The following is a 19,386-nucleotide window of genomic DNA, read 5'->3' as shown; positions in this document are numbered from 1 at the left end:
GCTATCAACCACCCTCTATTTTGGCAATTTTTTGAGTGTCAGTTTGGATACAACCAATACTGTCTTTCCGACACAAAGGAAGTCATAGCGGACACCTATGAAGGACTGTCTGATGATGGCATCTCAGGTAAGCAGCAGTGGGCGTTCTTCCGTCCAACTTCTACATAGTACAATGGCGAAGAGTTAGGAAGTCTTTGCAGCTGGTGCAGGTATCATTGCCAAAATGATCCAGCTTGTTGCATTGCAAAGATACTCTGTTCCTGCTCCCCTGTCTCTCGTCAACATCGATACAAATCATAAATTGATAAGGTACTAAGATGTATCATGTCTCCATCAAATCTAAGAAGTTATTTTACATTTTTATTTTTACTTATTCGTAGACACATTTTCAATTTGTTATACTTATAGTTGAAGTTGGAAGTTTACATACAGTTTTGAATTTGCTATACTTACAGTTGAAGTCGGAAGTTTACATCCACCTTAGCCAAATACATTTCAACTGTCATGCACAAAGTAGATGTCCTCACCGACTTGCCAAAACTATAGTTTGTTGAGAAGAAACTTGTGGAGCGGTTGAAAAATGAGTTTTAAGTGTATGTAAACTCTGACTTCAACTGTACACCTTGGCCAGATACATTTAAACTCAGTTTATCACAATTCCTGACATTTAATCCTAGTAAAAACTCCCGGTCAGTTCGGATCACTTCTTTATTTTAAGAATGTTAAATGTCAGAATAATATTAGAGAGAATGATTTATTTCAGCTTTTATTTCCTTCATCACATTTTGTAATGTAGGTTTGTAAGTTTGTAAGCCTCCTTGCTCGCACATGCTTTTTCAGTTCTGCCCACAAATTTTCTACAGGATTGGGGTCAGGGCTTTGTGATGGCCAATCCAATACCTTAAGGACTTTGTTGTCCTTAAGCCATTTTGCCACAACATTGGAAGCATGCTTTGGGTTATTGTCCATTTGGAAGACCAGTCCCTCCTGCAGCAAAGCAACCCCACAACATGATGCTACCACCCCTGTGCTTCACGGTTGGGATGGTGTTCTTAGGCTTGCAAGCCTCCCCCTTTTTTCCTCCAAACATAACAATGGTCATTATGGCCATATTTTTGTTCCATCAGACCAGAGAACATTTCTCTAAAAAGTATGATCTTTGTCCCCATGTGCAGTTGCAAACTGTAGTCTGGCTTTTTAATGCCGGTGTTGGAGCAGAGGCTTCTTCCTTGCTGAGCGGGCTCTCAGGTTATGTCGCTATAGGACTCGTTTTACTGTGGATATAGATACTTTTTGTACCTGTTTCCTCCAGCATCTTCACAGGGTCCTTTTCTGTTGTTCTGGGATTGATTTGCACTTTTCACACAAAAGTACGTTCATCTTTAGGGGACAGAACACGTCTCCTTCCTGAGCGGTATGACGGCTGCATGGTCCCATGGTGTTTATACTTGCGTACTATTGCTTGTAGGATAGGATAGGATAAAGTAATCCCTCTCACCCCCCCCCCCCCTTAAAAGATTTAGATGCACTACTGTTCCACTGGATGTCATAAGGTGAATGCACCAATTTGTAAGTCGCTCTGGATAAGAGCGTCTGCTAAATGACTTAAATGTAATGTAAATGTAAGTCCATGCTAGGTAAAGCTCCGCCTTATCTCAGTTCACTGGTCACGATGGCAACACCCACCCATAGCACACGCTCCAGCAGGTGTATCTCACTGATCATCCCTAAAGCCAACACCTCATTTGGCCGCCTTTCCTTCCAGTTCTCTGCTGCCTGTGACTGGAACGAATTGCAAAAATCGTTGAAGTTGGAGACTTTTATCTCCCTCACCAACTTTAAACATCTTCTATCTGAGCAGCTAACCGATCGCTGCAGCTGTACATAGTCCATCGGTAAATAGCCCACCCAATTTACCTACCTCATCCCCATACTGTTTTGATTTATTTACTTCTCTGCTCTTTTGCACACCAGTATCTCTACCTGCACATGACCATCTGATAATTTATCACTCCAGTGTTAATCTGCTAAATTGTAATTATTCACCTACCTCCTCATGCCTTTTGCACACAATGTATATAGACTCTTTTTTTTCTTTTTTTTTCTGTGTTATTGACTTGTTTATTGTTTACTCCATGTGTAACTCTGTGTTGTCTGTTCACACTGCTATGCTTTATCTTGGCCAGGTCGCAGTTATAAATGAGAACTTGTTCTCAACTAGCCTACCTGGTTAAATAAAGGTTAAATAAATAAAAAATAAAAAACTGCATCTGTACACAGCCCATCTGTAAATAGCCCATCCAACTACCTCATCCCCATATTGTTATTTAGTTATTCTTTGCTCCTTTGCACCCCAGTATCTCTACTTGCACATTCATCTTCTGCACATCTATCACACCCGTGTTTAATTGCTAAATTGTAATTACTTCGCCACTACGGCCTATTTATTGCCTTACCTCCCTAATCTTACCTCATTTACACACACTGTATATAGATTTATTTTCCTATTGTATTATTGACTTTACTTTGTTTATTCCATGTGTAACTCTGTGGTGTTGTTTGTGTCGCACTGCTTTGCTTTATCTTGTCCAGGTCGCAGTTGTAAATGAGAACTTGTTCTCAACTGGCCTACCAGGTTAAATAATGGTGATGTAACCAGCGTTGTTGGAAGGATCGGACCAAGGCGCAGAGTGGTAGGCGTACATCTTTCTTTATTTCAATAAACACAAAAAAATATAAACTAAATGTAAAGTTTAGTATTGCTAAACAGCACAGTACCAAAACAAGATCCCACTAACTACAGGTGGGAAAAGGCTGCCTAAGTATGATCCCCAATCAGAGACAACGATCGACATCTGCCCCTGATTGGGAACCATACCCGGCCAACAAAGAAATAGAAAACATAGATTGCCCACCCTAGTCACACCCTGACCTAACCAAATAGAGAATTAAAAGGCTCTCTACGGTCAGGGCGTGACAGGTGAAATATATATATATTTTAAATGAGAAATTACATTGAAACAATGTTGATTTAACACGTTTGTGCCCACTGGTAACCACTATCATTATGCTGCTCCTAGCCTGTTGAGTAAGTGTGTCAGAGGGTTGGGTGATGTGGCAGTAAAAATAGACATTTCAACTGTACAATGGATAGATGAAGATCTATTTGGGGGGACTTTTATTTGTAATACTCCTCATTAATTTTGTTGACTGATACTACAACACTCATAAATGACTGGTTTCATGAAGGTGTTATGAAATTCTTACATGAATGCCTTCAAGTAAAGTATTACCCTGTGATACTTCACTTAGCCAAACAATTAGAAAGCATCAAATGTGCACAGTGGCTTATCCATCTAATACACTTTAATCTCCTGTTAATGAGATGGAGTTCAGAGACGATAGAGCACAAAAAACAAACAGATGTGACTGAGGCAGCTCGGTGGCAAATCAATTTCATCCCTCGCAGGCTTCCAAATGGAGATAAGCACTTCATTATAAGAAGTCATAAAATACGTGCACCGTGGTGAGATACAGCTGCACAGTTAAAGAGAGTAAGAAATGATTGTTTTAATTTCACTCGTATAAGGGCTGTTTTAACATCTCTACATTAGATGGGATTGTTCAGAGTGGTCAAATATGCTGAATAGAAATCATACTGCTATAAAGACAATGTTCACATTTAGAATACAAATTATAATACCCTATCTGGCCAAACATCCCGAATGGATATTTCAATCAAAAACTAACCCTCACACTTTTCAGTGTTAGGTATTAGAGACAAATGGAACAACCCAGACTTTGACACATACAATCAAAGTGTCAGTCTCAAATGTATTCTATGATCCTTCTTGGTTGAAGTGATTGAGTGGTGGTGAGTGGTTAGAGTGTTGGACTAGTAACCGAAAGGTTGCAAGTTTGAATCCCCGAGCTGACAAGGTACAAATCTGTCGTTCTGGTTTCCTTTAGTAGTGGTTTCTTTGCAGCAATTCGACCACGAATGCATGATTCATGCAGTCTCTGAACAGTTGATGTTGAGATGTGTCTATTTCTTGAACTCTGTGAAGCATTTATTTGGGTTGCAGTTTCTGAGGCTGTTAACTCTACTGAACTTATCCTCTGCAGCAGAGGTAACTCTTGGTCTTCCTTTCCCTAGTCGGTCCACATGAGAGCCTGTTTCATCATAGCACTTCATGGTTTTTGCGACTGAACTTGAGGAAACTTTCAAAGTTCTTTAACTTTTCTGGATTGACTGACCTTCATGTCTTAAAGTAATGATGGACTGTCATTTCTAGTTGCTTATTTGAGCTGTTCATAATATGGACTTGGTCTTTTACTGAATAGGGCTATCTTCTGTCTACCCTCCTACCTTGTCCCAGCACAACTGATTGGCTGAAACGCATTAAGAAGGAAAGAAGTTCCACAAATTAACTTTTAACAAGACACACCTGTTAAAATTGAAATGCATTCCTGGTGACTACCTAATGAACACTGACTGAGCAGGTGTGTCCAAACTTTTGACTGGTACTGTACGTTTAAGGAAAATGCCCTGTGGGGTGCTACTCTGCATCCCTATTCAGAGGGACTGAACCTCACTGCACCCCAGAAACTATAATTGTACTGTTAGTGTGTGATTGTGGGCTTCAGCCAAAATGATGGGCCTGGCAATGGGACTCAAACAAAATAATTAAAAGGTCAAAATAAAAATGATAAGTATACCAACGCACTCGGGTAAAGTTCAGCCTTCAACTAAGCAAGAGAATGGTTCTGAGGGGTGACTGTCGAATGGAAGTCAGTCAGACTGTAAAAAAAATATCAAATACCACACAGATGCTGTCTAAAAACTAAAAGGCTTCTTTGGTTGTCCCCATAGGAGAAACCTTTTAAAAAAACGTTTTGATTCCATGTAGCACCCTTTTAGTTCCAGATAGAACCCTGTTGAGTTCCATGAAGAACCCTTTACACAGAAGGTTTTACATGGAACCCAAAAGAGTTCTACATGGTAGCAAAAACTTTTGGAACTAATTTTTCAAAGAGTGTGGCTTGCTCCCCTCCTGTGTGTGTCCTTATGGAAATATCTGTATTATTAATACAACTCAGCTCAGCTCCTCTGTAAACTGTAGCATTAAAGGAGCCAGTGGGTTTATGCCCAGGTTTGTTCAACTACAGCATCCCATTTCCATGCATGCATCTGGGTCATGAAATATGGATAGGGAGAGAGGGAGTGCTGAAGAAATACACTGGAAGCACTGACTTTAACCTTCTCTCTCTCCCCTGTGGCACATGTATAGCCTGATTCATATAACATAATCATCTGATTGAATATAAGTAATTACACCAGTAGTGATTTTACATTACCAAGGAGGACATTATGGAGGACAATATTGTAAATAACCCACTGGGCACACACTGGCTGAATCAACGTTGTTTCTACGGAATTTCTACTGAATTACGTTGAACCAATGTGGAATAGACATTGAATCAAGGTCTGTGCGCAGTGGGAACTCTCCTACAGTGATTGTTGATCATCATAGTTCTGACTGGATAAGACAGAACCTATGTGACGCCGTTGATGGAATGTCAGTAGAGATTCCAGAACAGCATCTGTAGATTCTCCCCACCACCTCACCCTTAATAACAGCCTGCCAGAGAACATAATCCCAGAATCCTCCCTCCCAATGTCACATGCACTGCCACAACCAGACCCGATCACTGTTAGGACTCCAGCCAACACCTGCCTCTTCCCACTGCAGGGCTGTAACCTCATCCTCCATCCTTAGCTGAACTTAAACCACAACCAGCTCTGCAGTATCCAGCAAGGGGGAAACATAGTGGCTTGGTTGTGTGCAATTTCACCCAACCCTGGTTTACCGTTTACCCTAATCTAAAAGCATAGAAGCCCTTATTAACCTGAGCACAGTGGGCTACCTGGACTATCTGTTGATAAGCAACTGCTTGCTAAGGTTACAGTTTGGGTTAGGTTTAGAATAAGGGTTAGGATAAGGATTAAGTTAAGGGTTAAAGCTGGGGTAAGGGTTAAGTTTATGGTTAGGATACGGGGTTAAGGTTAGGTTTAGCGCTAGAGTTAGGGTTAGTAGATTGTCAGCTGAAATGTTACTGATAGTCTGTATATACAGTAATCTGTAAAGCATCTACAGGTGGAGTATCCAAATAAAGTGTTAGCCTCTCCCCAACACCCCCAGCCAGCATGGAGGCAGTGTGACAGGAGCACCAGTGATGAACACGCCCGTCAATCACAGCAGGAAATCAGGTTTGGTTTAGGAAGTGTGTGTGTCTATTCTGGGGTGCACAGTCATTCCTGCTTCCTGGACATATCATAGATGAAGAGGTGCAATCGGAGACGGAAGAGGAAGTGAGACATCCCACTCCCTAATTTGTTTTGTTTCAATGGAAGTCAATGAACTAAGTACACCAGACCCAGCTGCTATCACATTGGTGTCTATGGGAGAGCCACCCCCTTAAGTAGACAGGAAATTTAAAAAAAAAATTCAATGGTAAACAGCCTGGATGAATTATCTTCAATTATCCACCATCTTTGGTGTAATTTCACACCTGAGATGGCTGACAAACACACAAAAGGCATATTATTACTGTATGAAGGTTAAATCTTTCATTGGGATTTACACTGTACAGTATTATCAGAACACTGTTCGCTTCAGTCTGACAAAATGAGCAATGCAGCTTTTTCCCTTCCCTCTACTTAATTTTGTCATTACTAACTCAGGCCAACCCTAAGAGCGCCCACAGACATCAGTAAATGGAAATGCTATTTAACATTAAACAGTCGTACACTATCCAGATCAGATGGAACCAACATCAAAGACCTATTTTCTCCACTGCACTCCATTATAACTGCTTAATTCCATTGACAGGTCAGGATAGCTTCCCTATCCAGAACCTCAGCTTTCCCGAAAATCCTACCCTTCCTTTCCAGGCAGTTGCTGGCTATAATTCGAACCAGTTTCGATGCCCATGTGTCTCAACAAATGAATCATGAAAAGAATAAGCCCGCTGTTTCTCTTTCCGGTTGATGACCACTATATTCTGTCAATTGTAAATGAATGCCTCCTGATTGATGTGCAGAATAACAAGGGGAACACAAACCTATCGCAGGAGTGAGTGAGAAAGTCACAAGTGAAGTCATTGTAGGTTCCATGCCAACAGTTACTTGGTACCAGATGGCAACGCCTACTGTATCTGTTTGTCAGCAGAGTGTGTGTGTGTATATATATGTGTGTGGTGAGTGAGTGAGTGAGTGAGTGAGTGAGTGAGTGAGTGAGTGAGTGAGTGAGTGAGTGAGTGAGTGAGTGAGTGAGTGAGTGAGTGAGTGAGTGAGTGAGTGAGTGAGTGAGTGGGAGAGTGAGAATAAAGCATGAGCTAATACATTGCTCATTATCCTGTTATATTACGCTAATCTGGCTACTACTGAGCACTGTTTTGCCTGCTGACAGAGGGGCTCAACGTATGTAGGCTGGCATACTCCGGTAGCAGAAAAGGGCCGTGATTTCAGTTAATTAACCTCTCTTGGGAGAAAAAAATATGCTTAGCTACGTGTGGCAGGAAGTTGTTGGATTTCAGATAGGAGAGAGGGTAGCTTTGTGCAGTATGCTGAATGGTGAATGGGTAGATGATGCAACTTAGAAAGAAGGGTGCTAGGTACAAACCGCACAAATCTATCTCTGTGAAATAGAAGCCGAGTACTTTCTTCTATCAGTCAACATATTGCTTAAAGAAATTGGTGTTATGGATTAACATCCTCTACCTTATCATGGATGGACTGTTACCTATCCAATAGAACACAGAGGGTTTTCTTTAATGGAAGCTTCTCTAATGCAAACACAAGTGTGGTGTACTGCAGGGAAGCCGGCTTGGACAAATATTGTTTTCTATGTTTACTAATAACCTTCCACTGACCTTGAATAAAGGCTGTGTGTCCATGTACATAACTCAACAGTATACACGTTGGCTGCAACAGTAAAATAAATAACTGACACCCTTAACATAGAGCTCCAGTCAGTTTTAGAATGGGTAGCCAGCAATAGGCTGGTGCTAAATTTCTCAAAACCTAAAAGCATAATTTTTGGGACAAATCGCTCGCTAAACCCTAAACCTCATCTGGATCTATTATTGAATAATGTGGCTACTGAGCAAGTTGAGGAGACTAAACTGCTGGTTGTCGACCTAGACAGCAAGCTATCATGGTCAAAACATATAGACTCAATGGTTACTAAAATGGGAAGAGGTCTGTCAATGATAAGGTGTTTCTCTGCTTTCTTGATAGCTCAGTCAACCAGACAGGTCCTACAGGCCTTAGTTTTGTCACACCTGGACTACTGTCCAGTTGTGTGATCAGGTACAGCAAAGAAGGACATAGACAAATTGCAGTTGGTCCAAAACAGAGCAGCATGTATGTACACAGAGGGTGAATGTCAATAACATGCATGTCAATCACTCCTGTCTCAAAGTTGAGGAGAGACTGACTACATCACTATTGGTCTTTGTGTGAGGTGTTGATGTGTTGAAGGTACCGAACGGTCTGTTCAAGCAGTTGGCACACAGTACGGACACTCATCGGGATGAGAAAAGACATGCAACCAGATGTCTCTTCACAGTCCCCAGGTCCAGAACAGAGGCTGGGAAACACACAGTATTAAATAGAGCCATTACTAAATGGAACTCTCTGCCACTCCTGGTAGCTCAAGCTAGCAACAAAACCAGATTTAAAAAACACATAGTGGAACACCTTACAGCACGACTGTCACGCCCTGACCTTAGAGATCCTGTTTATGTCTCTATTTTGGTTTGGTCAGGGTGTGAGTTGGGGTGGGTATTCTATATTCTATTATTTGTATTTCTATGTTTTGGCCGGGTATGGTTCTCAATCAGGGACAGCTGTCTATCGTTGTCTCTGATTGAGAACCATACTTAGGGAGCCCTTTTCCACCTGTCTTTGTGGGAAGTTGACTTTGTTTATGGTGCATAGCCTTTAGCTTCACGGTTTGTTTTGTAGTGTTCATTGTTTTGTTCTGCGTCTTTTCAAAATAAAATAATATGTACGCTCATCACGCTGCACCTTGGTCCTCTTCTTTTAACGGCCGTGACAGAACCTCCCACCACAAATGGACCAAGCAGCGTGGTAAGTAGGAGCAGCGTGTTCAGGAGGACTGGACATGGGAGGACATCCTAAATGGCAAAGGATCCTGGACATGGGAGGAGATCCTGGCGGGAAAGGATCGCCTGCTGTGGGAGCAGCTGGAAGCAGAGAGGAAGTTGGAGGCAGCGAGAAAGAGGGCCCAGGTTTACACAGGGTCACGGCTGGCACTAAAGACCGGGAGACCACTCCCCCCCAAAAAAAACTTTTTGGGGGACATGGGGAGTGTGGCAGAGTCAGAATTCAGACCTGAGCCAACTCCCCGTGCTTACCGTGGCGAGCATGTGACTGGTCATGTGACTGTCTCGAGTGAGCATTCACAGGACGGTGTGCTCTGTGCCAGCGTCCCGAATTTGCCGGGTGGAAGTGGGCATCCAGCCAGAACGGGTTGTGCCAGCTCTGTGCTCGAGACCGCCAGTGCACCTCCACGGCCCTGTGTATCCAGTGCCTCTGCCAAGAACTAAGTCTCCTGTATGTCTCCCCAGCCTGGTGAGTCCTGTGCCTGCTCCCAGAGCCAGGCCTCCTGTGTGTCTCTCTACTCCAGTGATCCATGGCAAGAAGCCTCCAGTGATGATCCATGGCAAGAAGCCTCCAGTGATGATCCATGGTCCAAAGCCTCCAGTGATGATCCATGGCACGAAGCCTCCAGTGATGATCCATGGCAAGAAGCCTCCAGTGATGATCCATGGCAAGAAGCCTCCAGTGACGATTCATGGCACGAAGCCTCCAGTGGTGATCCATGGCAAGAATCCTCCAGTGATGATCCATGGCATGATTCCTCGAGTGGTGATCCATGGCACGAAGCCTCCAGTGAGGATTCATGGCACGAAGCCTCCAACGACGGCCTCCAGCCTCCAGTCCGGAGCCTCCAGAGACGGGGTCCACAGCGAGGGTGCCCAGTCCGGGGCCCGCAGCGAGGGTGCCCAGTCCGGGCATGCGACGAGGGTCCCCAGTCCAGGGTTGGCGACAATGGTCCCTGCACCAGAGGTGCCACCAAAGTGGGGTGAGCCAGTGGTGGAGCGGGGTCTGCGTCCCGCACCTGAGCCGCCACCGCGGATAGATGCCCACCCAGACCCTCCCCTATAGGTTTAGGTTTTGCGGCCGGAGTCCGCACCTTTGGAGGGGGGTACTGTCACGCCCTGACCTTAGAGATGCTGTTTATGTCTCTATTTTGGTTTGGTCAGGGTGTGAGTTGGGGTGGGTATTCTATATTCTATTATTTGTATTTTTGTTTTGGCCGGGTAGGGTTCTCAATCAGGGACAGCTGTCTATCTGTCTATCGTGACTTTGTTTATGGCGCATAACCTTTAGCTTCACGGTTTGTTTTGTAGTGTTTGTTGTTTTGTTCGGCGTCTTTTCGAAATAAAATAATATGTACGCTCAACACGCTGCACCTTGGTCCTCTTCTTTTAACGGCCGTGACAACGATGGAGACTATGAAGAGAGACAAAGAAATGTTTATGCATTATGTATTGTATGATGTATGTGATACGTGGATGGGGTACAACTGTGATATGTGGTTGTCTCGCCTGGCTACTTTAAGCTGAATGCACTAGCTGTGGGTCACTCTGAATGAGAACGTCTGCTGAATGGCTAAATTGTAATGTAAATGTAGTGCAAAAAATATAAGCGTAACATGCAACAATTTCTAAGATTTTACTGGGTTACAGTTCATATAAGGAAATCAGTCGATTTAAATAAATAAATTAGGCCCTAAGCTATGGATTTCACATGACTGAGCAGGGGTGCAGCCATGGTTGGGCAGGGAGGGCATGGGCCCACCCACTGGGGAGCCAGGCTCAGCCAATAAGAATGAGTTTTTCCCCACAAAAGGGCTTTATTACAGACATAAATACTCCTCAGGAATGTTAACAAATTTGCTCACAAAATTTGAGATAAATAAGCTTTGTGTGTGTAACCCAGACAGCTGATGAAACTGTGGGTTTGCACAACCAAAGAATTTCTGCACAAACCGTCTCAGGTAAGCTCATCCACGTACTCGTCGTCCTCACCAGGGTCTTGACCTGACTGCAGTTCGGCGTCATAACCGACTTCAGTGGGCAAATGCTCACCATCGATGGCCAATGGTATGCTGGAGAAGTGTGCTCTTCACAGATGAATCCCAGTTTCAACTGTACCGGGCAGAAGGCAGACAGCGTGTATGGCGTTGTGTGGGTGAGTGGTTTGCGATGTCAACATTGTGAACAGAGGGCCCCATGGTGGTGGTGGGGTTATGGTATGGGCAGGGATTAGCTATGTAAAACAAACACAATTGCATTTTATCGATGGCAATTTGAATGCCCAGAGATACCGTGACGAGATCGTGGGGCCCATTGTTGTGCCATTCATCCGCTGCCATCTCCTCATGTTTCAGCATAATAATTCATGGCCCCATGTTGCAAGGATCTGTACACAATTCCTGGAAGCTGAAAATGTCCCAGTTCTTCCATGGCCTGCATACTCACCAGACATGTCACCCATTGAGCATGTTAGGGAGGCTTTGGATCGACGTGTATGACAGCGTGTTCCAGTTCCCGCAAATATCCAGCAACTTCGCACAGCCATTTAAGAGGAGTGGGACAACATTCCACAGGTCACAATCAACAGCCTGATCAACTCTATGCGACGGGATGTTTCACGCTGCATGAGGTAAATAGTGATCACACCAGATACTGACTGGTTTTCTGATCCACACCCCTACCTTTTTTAAAGGTATCTGTGACCCACTCATCTGTATTTCCAGTCATTTGAAACCCATAGATTAGGGCCTAATGAATTGATTTCAGTTGACTGATTTCCTTATATGAACTGTAACTCAGTAAAATCTTTGAAATTGTTGCATGTTGCGTTTATATTTTTGTTCAGTGTCGATAGAAGAAAGTGCATTGGGTGTGGGATATCTATGCTATGGCATATTCACCTCAAATCCCTGCAGACTGAGACAACTGTAAAGCATGTGTGAAATAGTTACAAATCGAACTATACACAAACTCTATGATCAACTCCTTGTTAAGATCAGAGCATCTTATCAAAATAACTTATCAAGCAAACTACAAATTAGATTACGTATCAGACATAAAAAATGTATAGCCTTGAAGCCAGACCAAAGAAGTACTGTGTAAGTTAGTTCACTGAGCTCAGTTCTCTCTCTGCGGGGTGCTGGAATGAACTCGCTCACAATTCCCTCTGTTCAAACAGAGTAGACAAAGCCAGCCAAACAGGGGGAGACAGGAGCAGGTAAAGAGCGACAGAGAGAGAGAAAGAGTGGGAGAGAAGAAAAGAGAAAGTTCTGAGAGGGGGAGGATTATATTTTCATCCTCTTTTCAATATTTGTTCACTCAAAGCCCATAGATGTCATGCTATACTGTAGGCATGCACCTACCTGTTTGCATACACAAGGTATGTAAGGGGCAATCAATGATTGTACACCAACTGGTTTTGTCTAGATCATTCTGAAAATAATAATTGTTGATTGCAAGCATTGAGCTTTGCACAAGAAGAAGCATTACATTTTCACCTTCACCTCACCTACTACTGCAACATGGTGATGCACTGAAGCCATTTTGTCCCCAAATGAATCAGATTTCTCAACACATATCAGTTCTTGCATATATTGAGGAATTAGAATGTAATAGGATCTATATTAGTTCTCACATGGAGAGGTGAGATGCACTGCTCACATTATTCAAACCACCAACAGAAATATCATCCTGCTGTACTCTCTATACTTGTATTCCCACTCCCTCCTGTGAGAGAGCAATGTTCTGGGACTAAAATGCACATTTGGAATATTTTGGAAATATCTATAAGGCATTGTACATTTTATGTGGAGGTGCTCTAAATTCTACCAGACCAGTTAAAAAGTTCACCTGTTAAATGGGAGGGAAAACTCATCCAATCAGAACCCCATGCAGAGGTAACTTAGAGATAACAGCAGTCAATAGATAGCTCTGAGCATTATCAGTTAAAAAGAGGCTAATCGTTGTAACTCATTGTATTTTTCTATTGTCATTCCTTGTTACATTGCTCTTTTGTTAGACAAGAGATGATAAGACATTTTCGGTAGCAGTCGTTTGCTGATGAAAAGGCGGTATATAGATCAGCAGAAAGCTGAAGAGGAAATTGAAGCAATTTCAGTGCATCACTTTTAACAGAGACTCTTATGGGGAGAACAGTGATAGCTGATAGCTGACACAATGAGACTGTCTGTCCTCTGCTAAACACTATGTTCAGACAGAAATAAAGAGACAGATCAAGACAAGACACTGCATAACATCTGATCTGAGGAGCAATAACACTTAAAGGGAAACTTCTAAGACTTAAGCCAAAGGGCTGGTCACCATTCAAATACAATCTGTCCCCTCCAATCTGTTCCATAGCCAAACATTTGTCAAGGGCTTCAAGTGTGTGTGTTTGTGTGTGTATGTGCTTGTGCATGTGTGCTTGCATGCGTGTGTGTGTGTTTTTTTGCATGCGTGTATGCGTTGTTTACAGTATCTGGGATTCATGGTGTTTGTGCAGGCTTTGGTACGCAATTTCTCAGCTCCATGCATGATGTGCAGGGGCTGTGGAGAGTGGATGGGATGTACTGTAGCATGGGCTTCACTGGAGCTGCTGAGCAGTGTGTCTGGTGAGTGGTTGCCCTCTGCCGTGAATAATGCAATGAGTGGTGTGGGTGGCAGAGGAAGTAGGTATTGCCTGATGATAAACACAGCTTTCACTCAGTCAAATTGTACTCAGCAGCACAACAATATATAGGCTACATGCAAAGAAATAGAATAGATAAGTACCGGTACCTAAATAAAATTAGACGGCAAGCTCTATGGCATCCCTTACTTAGCCCAACAACAGTACCTTGTATTTACATTGAACAAAAATATTAACTCAACGTTTAAAGTGTTGGTCCATGATTCATGAGCTGAAATAAAAAATCCCAGATATGTTCCAAACCCACAAATTTCTCTCAAATATTGTGCACAAATTTGTTAACATCTCTGTTAGTGAGCATTTCTCCTGTCAAGATAATCCATACATGTGGCATATCAAGAAGCTGATTAAACAGCATGATCATTGCACAGGTGCACCTTGTGCTGGGGACATTAAAAGGACACTAAAATGTGCCGCTTTGTCAACACAACACAATGCCACATATGTCTCAAGTTTTGAGAGAGCATGCAATTGGAATGCTGACTGCAGGAATGTCCACCAGAGCTGTTGCCAGAGAATTGAATGTTCATTTTTCTACCAATGTTCTTTTAGAGAATTTGGCAGTACGTCCAACTGGCCTCACAACCGCAGACTACGTGTAACCTCGCCAGTCCAGGACCTTCACAGTCGGCTTCTTCACCTGCGGGATTGTCTGAGACCAGCCACCCGGACAGCTAATGAAACTGTGGGATTGGACAACCAAAGAATTTCTGTACAAAGTGTCAGAAACCTTCTCAGGGAAGCTCATCTGCGTGCTTGTCATCATCTTCAGAGTCTTGACCTGACTGCAGTCGGCGTAGTCACCGACTTCAGTTGACAAATGCTTACCTTTGATGGCCACTGGCACGCTGGAGAAGTGTGCTCTTCATGGATAAATTCCGGTTTCAGGCATAAACTAAGGGCAACGAACACAATTGCATTTTATAGCTGGCAATTTGAAAATATTTACAAATATTTGTTCTGCTAATACAGGAATATTAAAGAACCACTGCACTACTTTTGTGATTTAAAAAAAAATGTATTAATATTTTTGTAAATATATTTAATAAAAAAATATAGATATTCACATTTTTCAGGGGGTGCTCTTCCCGCGGCTTTGGAGCAGCATAAATTCACTGACTAGACACCTATTCCTATATCGTCTCACTGAATATAGGAATCGGTGGACAAGCAAGCAGAATGGACTGATGTCACACGCGCACGGTGAGGTGGTGGTGCCATGTCTTCCAAGCATCAAGACTTGCTTCCTGCCTTATCATCGCATTCAACCAGAGTAAAGTTGAACTTTATATAATAAGCTGCTTTTTAATTCGACAAAGTGGCAATTAGATCAAGCAAAGCGTGAGCTCTTCTACGTTTTGGAGCTGCCTGCGCTGAAATGGGCTCATTAGAGGACAAGTTAGTGCGCTATTAATAGGCTTAGTTAAATAGGTAATGGTTGCAATAGTTTCGTGGAAAATGAGCTGACATGAACATCTATGAGGCCTGACCAAGACATCACAGCAATAGGGACGTTGGATTCTATTTTTAGAAACCAATTTTGTTCATAAATGTGATGGGAACATTTCTGCTAGTGTGCTTCGCACCTGCTCTGGAGTAGCGTACACCGCTGGAGAATATGGAATGCCGTTTAATTGATTCCTTTTGCCCAAAGGTTGCAAAGTGAAGATTGGTTGCCTTATGCTCTCCTAGAAAGCAACATGTGAGAGAGAAGTAACTTTTGCACTCTGGATTACAGAACACGTTTATCTGCTAAAACGGGTTGCTATTCTTGTGGGACTTTATGTACTATTTTCATCTTTGAATTGTAAGAGCCATTTTGTAAAATGTCATGATGTGGAATTTTTTTTACTAACAGCAACAACGAACTCCGACTAAATCCTTAAATATATACAATTTCATCCTATTTTTATCCATATCGAGACACCATCTCTGTGGCTCTTATGGGAATGAAACACTCCTCCCGCTGTATGCTCCTCAGGAGAAAAATGGCGGAGTCCGAGAGCGCTGAGGTAGGTGTGCTAGTTACGATAAATTAATGTAGGCTACACTAAATATATGAGTGATGCATAGGCTAGTGCAATGAGCTGTCAGGTTTGATGATCATTTCGAGGATGCAAAACCCATCCAGAGTAGGCTGGTACCTCTGAGATGTATTTTCTAGTACTCATCGGGTCCACTCTTGTGCACCAAATGCCCTTCGGTGACAGTGGCATGCTCCACTCATGCCATATAATTTTAATCAAAGCATAAAATAGTGACTTCAAATTGTTATCTGAGCATAAATTGAGTCTTGTGACACCCTGTTTCATGGTAGCCTAGTTATGATAATGATAGCCTACTCGTGTGTCTGCCACCAACTATTTGTTTGTCTCTTATTCTGAGAAATGTCGCACTCCGTCACAGGTAAAGATTCAGAGCGATGTGATATAGGGCGCGAAGATTTGAGCTCGTGCGTCTTCCCTTGTCCTGTAGCTGTATTGCTGGACCATGCGCCGAATTGTCGACTAAAAACGAGTGTTATAACCAACATATGTTTTTAGTTTGTAGTTAGATTTTTAGGCGCGTGTTTAAACAGATTTGAGCAGGAATCTGACTGGCCAAAATCCCGTTCAGACGAGTGAGAGGTCCCTTAGTTTAATCAGTAATGTGTGTTTATCACCAGTACCTAGCTGTGTGTTTGGAAAATGCATATATTTCTATTAAATGTTGGATAGGATATTGGGAAGTCCATAACTCATATTTGTATGCATAGCATAAAATAATATGCTCAGCATAATATGACAGCCTAGAAATCAGTTTCACTTTAGAAGTATGAGCAGGGTCTGTAAAAAACGTTAAAGTACTACTTAAGTCGTTTTTTGTGGTATTTGTACTTAACTATTTATATTTTTGACTACTTTTACTTCACTACATTCCTAAATAAAATGTGCTTTTTACTCCATACATTTTCCCTGACAGCCAGAAGTACTCCTTACATTTTTAATGCTTAGCAGGACAGGAAAATGGTCAAATTCACTCACTAATCAAGAGAACATCCCTGGTCATCCCGGATTACTGCCTGTGATCTGACGGACTCACAAAATGCAAAATGCTTCGTTTGTAAATTATGTTGGAGTGTGCCCCTAGCTATCTCTGAATTAAAAAGATTAGCTTAATATAAGGAACTTTAGAGCATTTATACTTTTACTTTTGATACTTAAATATATTTTATCCATTACATTTACTTTTTTCAAACCAAATACTTTTAGACTTTTACTCGAGTAGTATTTTACTGGGTGACTTTTACTTGAGTCATTTTCTACTAAGGAATCTTTACTTTTACTCAAGTATGACAATTAGGTACTTTTCCACTACTGGGGCAGGGTTTAGGGATATTTAGGGATATCAAGAGTTAACAAAGGGTTGAACATTTTCTGGACATTTTCCATGGAAGTTAAGCCCGGGAATTTAGGGAATTTTGCTTAAAATCATCAAAAAAGTTAGCTTATAATAGTGAACCTTTTTTTGTGGGATACACATAAGACAATTCTAGGTCTTGTGGCATATTTTGGTTAACCTATCCCCAATTCAATGGAATTGCAACCCTCTGCTGCACAGTGCATTCTTCCATCACATGTGCAGTGCACTCTTCCATCACATGTACAGCTGATTCTCAAGATCTTGCACACTAATGAGATGCTATTGAGCCCACACTACTACACTGTCTGAGCCAAGGACTACATGCTTTCTGGTAAGTCTTGATTACAATACTGGATGGGGTGAATATGTTTTATGTGACATGCATGATTTTTTTGTTAACTAGTAAGTAGTAGCCTACAGCAAAGTGTGTTTAAATAATTTCTAACTTGTTAGGAAGTTCTGCTAGTTAGTTTTTTGCTACCATGTGGGTTTTAGCTTGCTTGAGCCTGCTAACTGAGGAGTGTTAATTCACCTGTTTCCATACATGTTTCATTTTAAAACATGTATTTTACAAAGGAGTTGTTTAATCTGACTGCTTAACTATTTATCTGTACATGGAATTGTATTTATTTTTTTACTCATTTTTTTCTAATCTTTATAGGAAAATGCCATGGGCACGACCTGATGTGTGGAGACATTTCACTGCAACTAATGTAGATGGAAAAGCATTGTACATTTGCAAATACTGTGCCAAATCATTTGTGAAGAATGCAACAAAGATGCAGAATCATTTGGCCAAGTGCATGAAGTTCCCTCAGCGCTCACAACAAGCAACCTCTTGACAAAAGTCCCTCTACTTCTACTCGAGGTGAAAATGATGAATCAGACACCTTATTGATAGCAACAGCTCATGGTCCTCCTGGAATCAGAAGTTTTTTTTGACTCAATCGTGGAACGTAGTCAGAGAAATGCTGATGAATGTCTTGCTCAAGCTGTGTATGCTGGTTCACCTCTGATGCTCACAGGCAATGTGTATTGGAAGATATTTCTGAATGTTCTTCGCCTAGCATACACCCCTCCAACCAGACATGCTTTATCTACTAATTTGCTGGATGCGGAGTTCAGCAGAGTTCAAGTGAAGGTCAAGCAAATCATAGAGAAAGCAGACTGTATTGCAATCATCTCTGATGTGTGGTCGAATGTTCATGGCCAAGGAATAATTAACTACATAATCTCCACCCCTCAACCAGTATTCTACAAGAGCACAGACACAAGGGACAACAGACACGCTGGTCTCTACATTGCAGATGAGCTGAAGGAAGTCATCAATGACCTTGGACCACAGAAGGTATTTGCACTGGTGACAGACAATGTTGCGAACATGAAGGATGCTTGGTCTACCCTCACATCACACCCATATGACTGTGCTGCTCATGCATTGAATCTGCTCCTCAAGGACATCATGGCACTGAAAACAATGGATACACTCTACGAGAGCCAAGGAATGGTTAGGTATGTGAAGGGTCATCAAGTTACAGCAGCAATCTACCTCACCAAGCAAAGTGAGAAGAATAAGAGCACCCCATTGAAGCTGTCCAACACCCGTTGGGGTGGTGTTATCATGTTTGACTGTCTCCTGGAGGGGAATGAGTCTCTCCAAGAAATGACCGTATCACAGTCTGCCGATATGGACTGCCCCATCAAGAGGATCCCCCTGGATGATGTATTTGGGGAAAGAGTGGAAAGCAGTCTGAAACTCCTGAAACCTATAGCAGTAGCCATTGCACGGATTGAGGGAGACAATGCCATCCTGTCTGATGTTCAGACTCTGTTTGCAGATGTAAGAGAAGAAATCTGTTCTGCCCTGCCCACTTCACTGTTGCTCCAAGCAGAGGAAACTGCAGTTCTGAAATACATAAAAAAGCCTGAAGACTTCTGCCTGAAGCCCATTCATGCCGCAGCGTACATGGTGGACCCAAAGTATAATGGCAAGAGCATCCTGTGTGGTGCAGAGATCAACAAGGCCTGTGGTGTCATCACTACTGTGTCTCGCCACCTTGGCCTGGATGAGGGCAAGGTTCTTGGCAGTCTGGCGAAGTACACTT

General features: G+C 42.4%; 1 protein-coding gene across 1 annotated transcript in view; it reads left to right on the top strand.

Moving 5' to 3' along the window:
* The first annotated feature begins 15,108 nt into the window (after positions 1–15,108).
* LOC115134072 (protein arginine N-methyltransferase 8-B-like) overlaps positions 15,109–19,386 on the top strand; it is a 34,078-nt gene continuing 29,800 nt past the window's right edge. The window contains exon 1 of the mRNA XM_029667658.2: positions 15,109–15,891. Within this exon, the coding sequence (XP_029523518.1) occupies positions 15,823–15,891 (69 nt within the window). The 5' untranslated portion in view covers positions 15,109–15,822. The remainder of the gene's footprint in view (positions 15,892–19,386) is intronic.

This window comes from Oncorhynchus nerka, linkage group LG9a (assembly GCF_034236695.1).
Source record: "Oncorhynchus nerka isolate Pitt River linkage group LG9a, Oner_Uvic_2.0, whole genome shotgun sequence".
NCBI classification, from domain to species: domain Eukaryota; kingdom Metazoa; phylum Chordata; class Actinopteri; order Salmoniformes; family Salmonidae; genus Oncorhynchus; species Oncorhynchus nerka.
The sequence above is the reverse complement of the archived record's forward strand: the minus strand, read 5'-3'. Positions and strand labels throughout refer to the sequence as shown.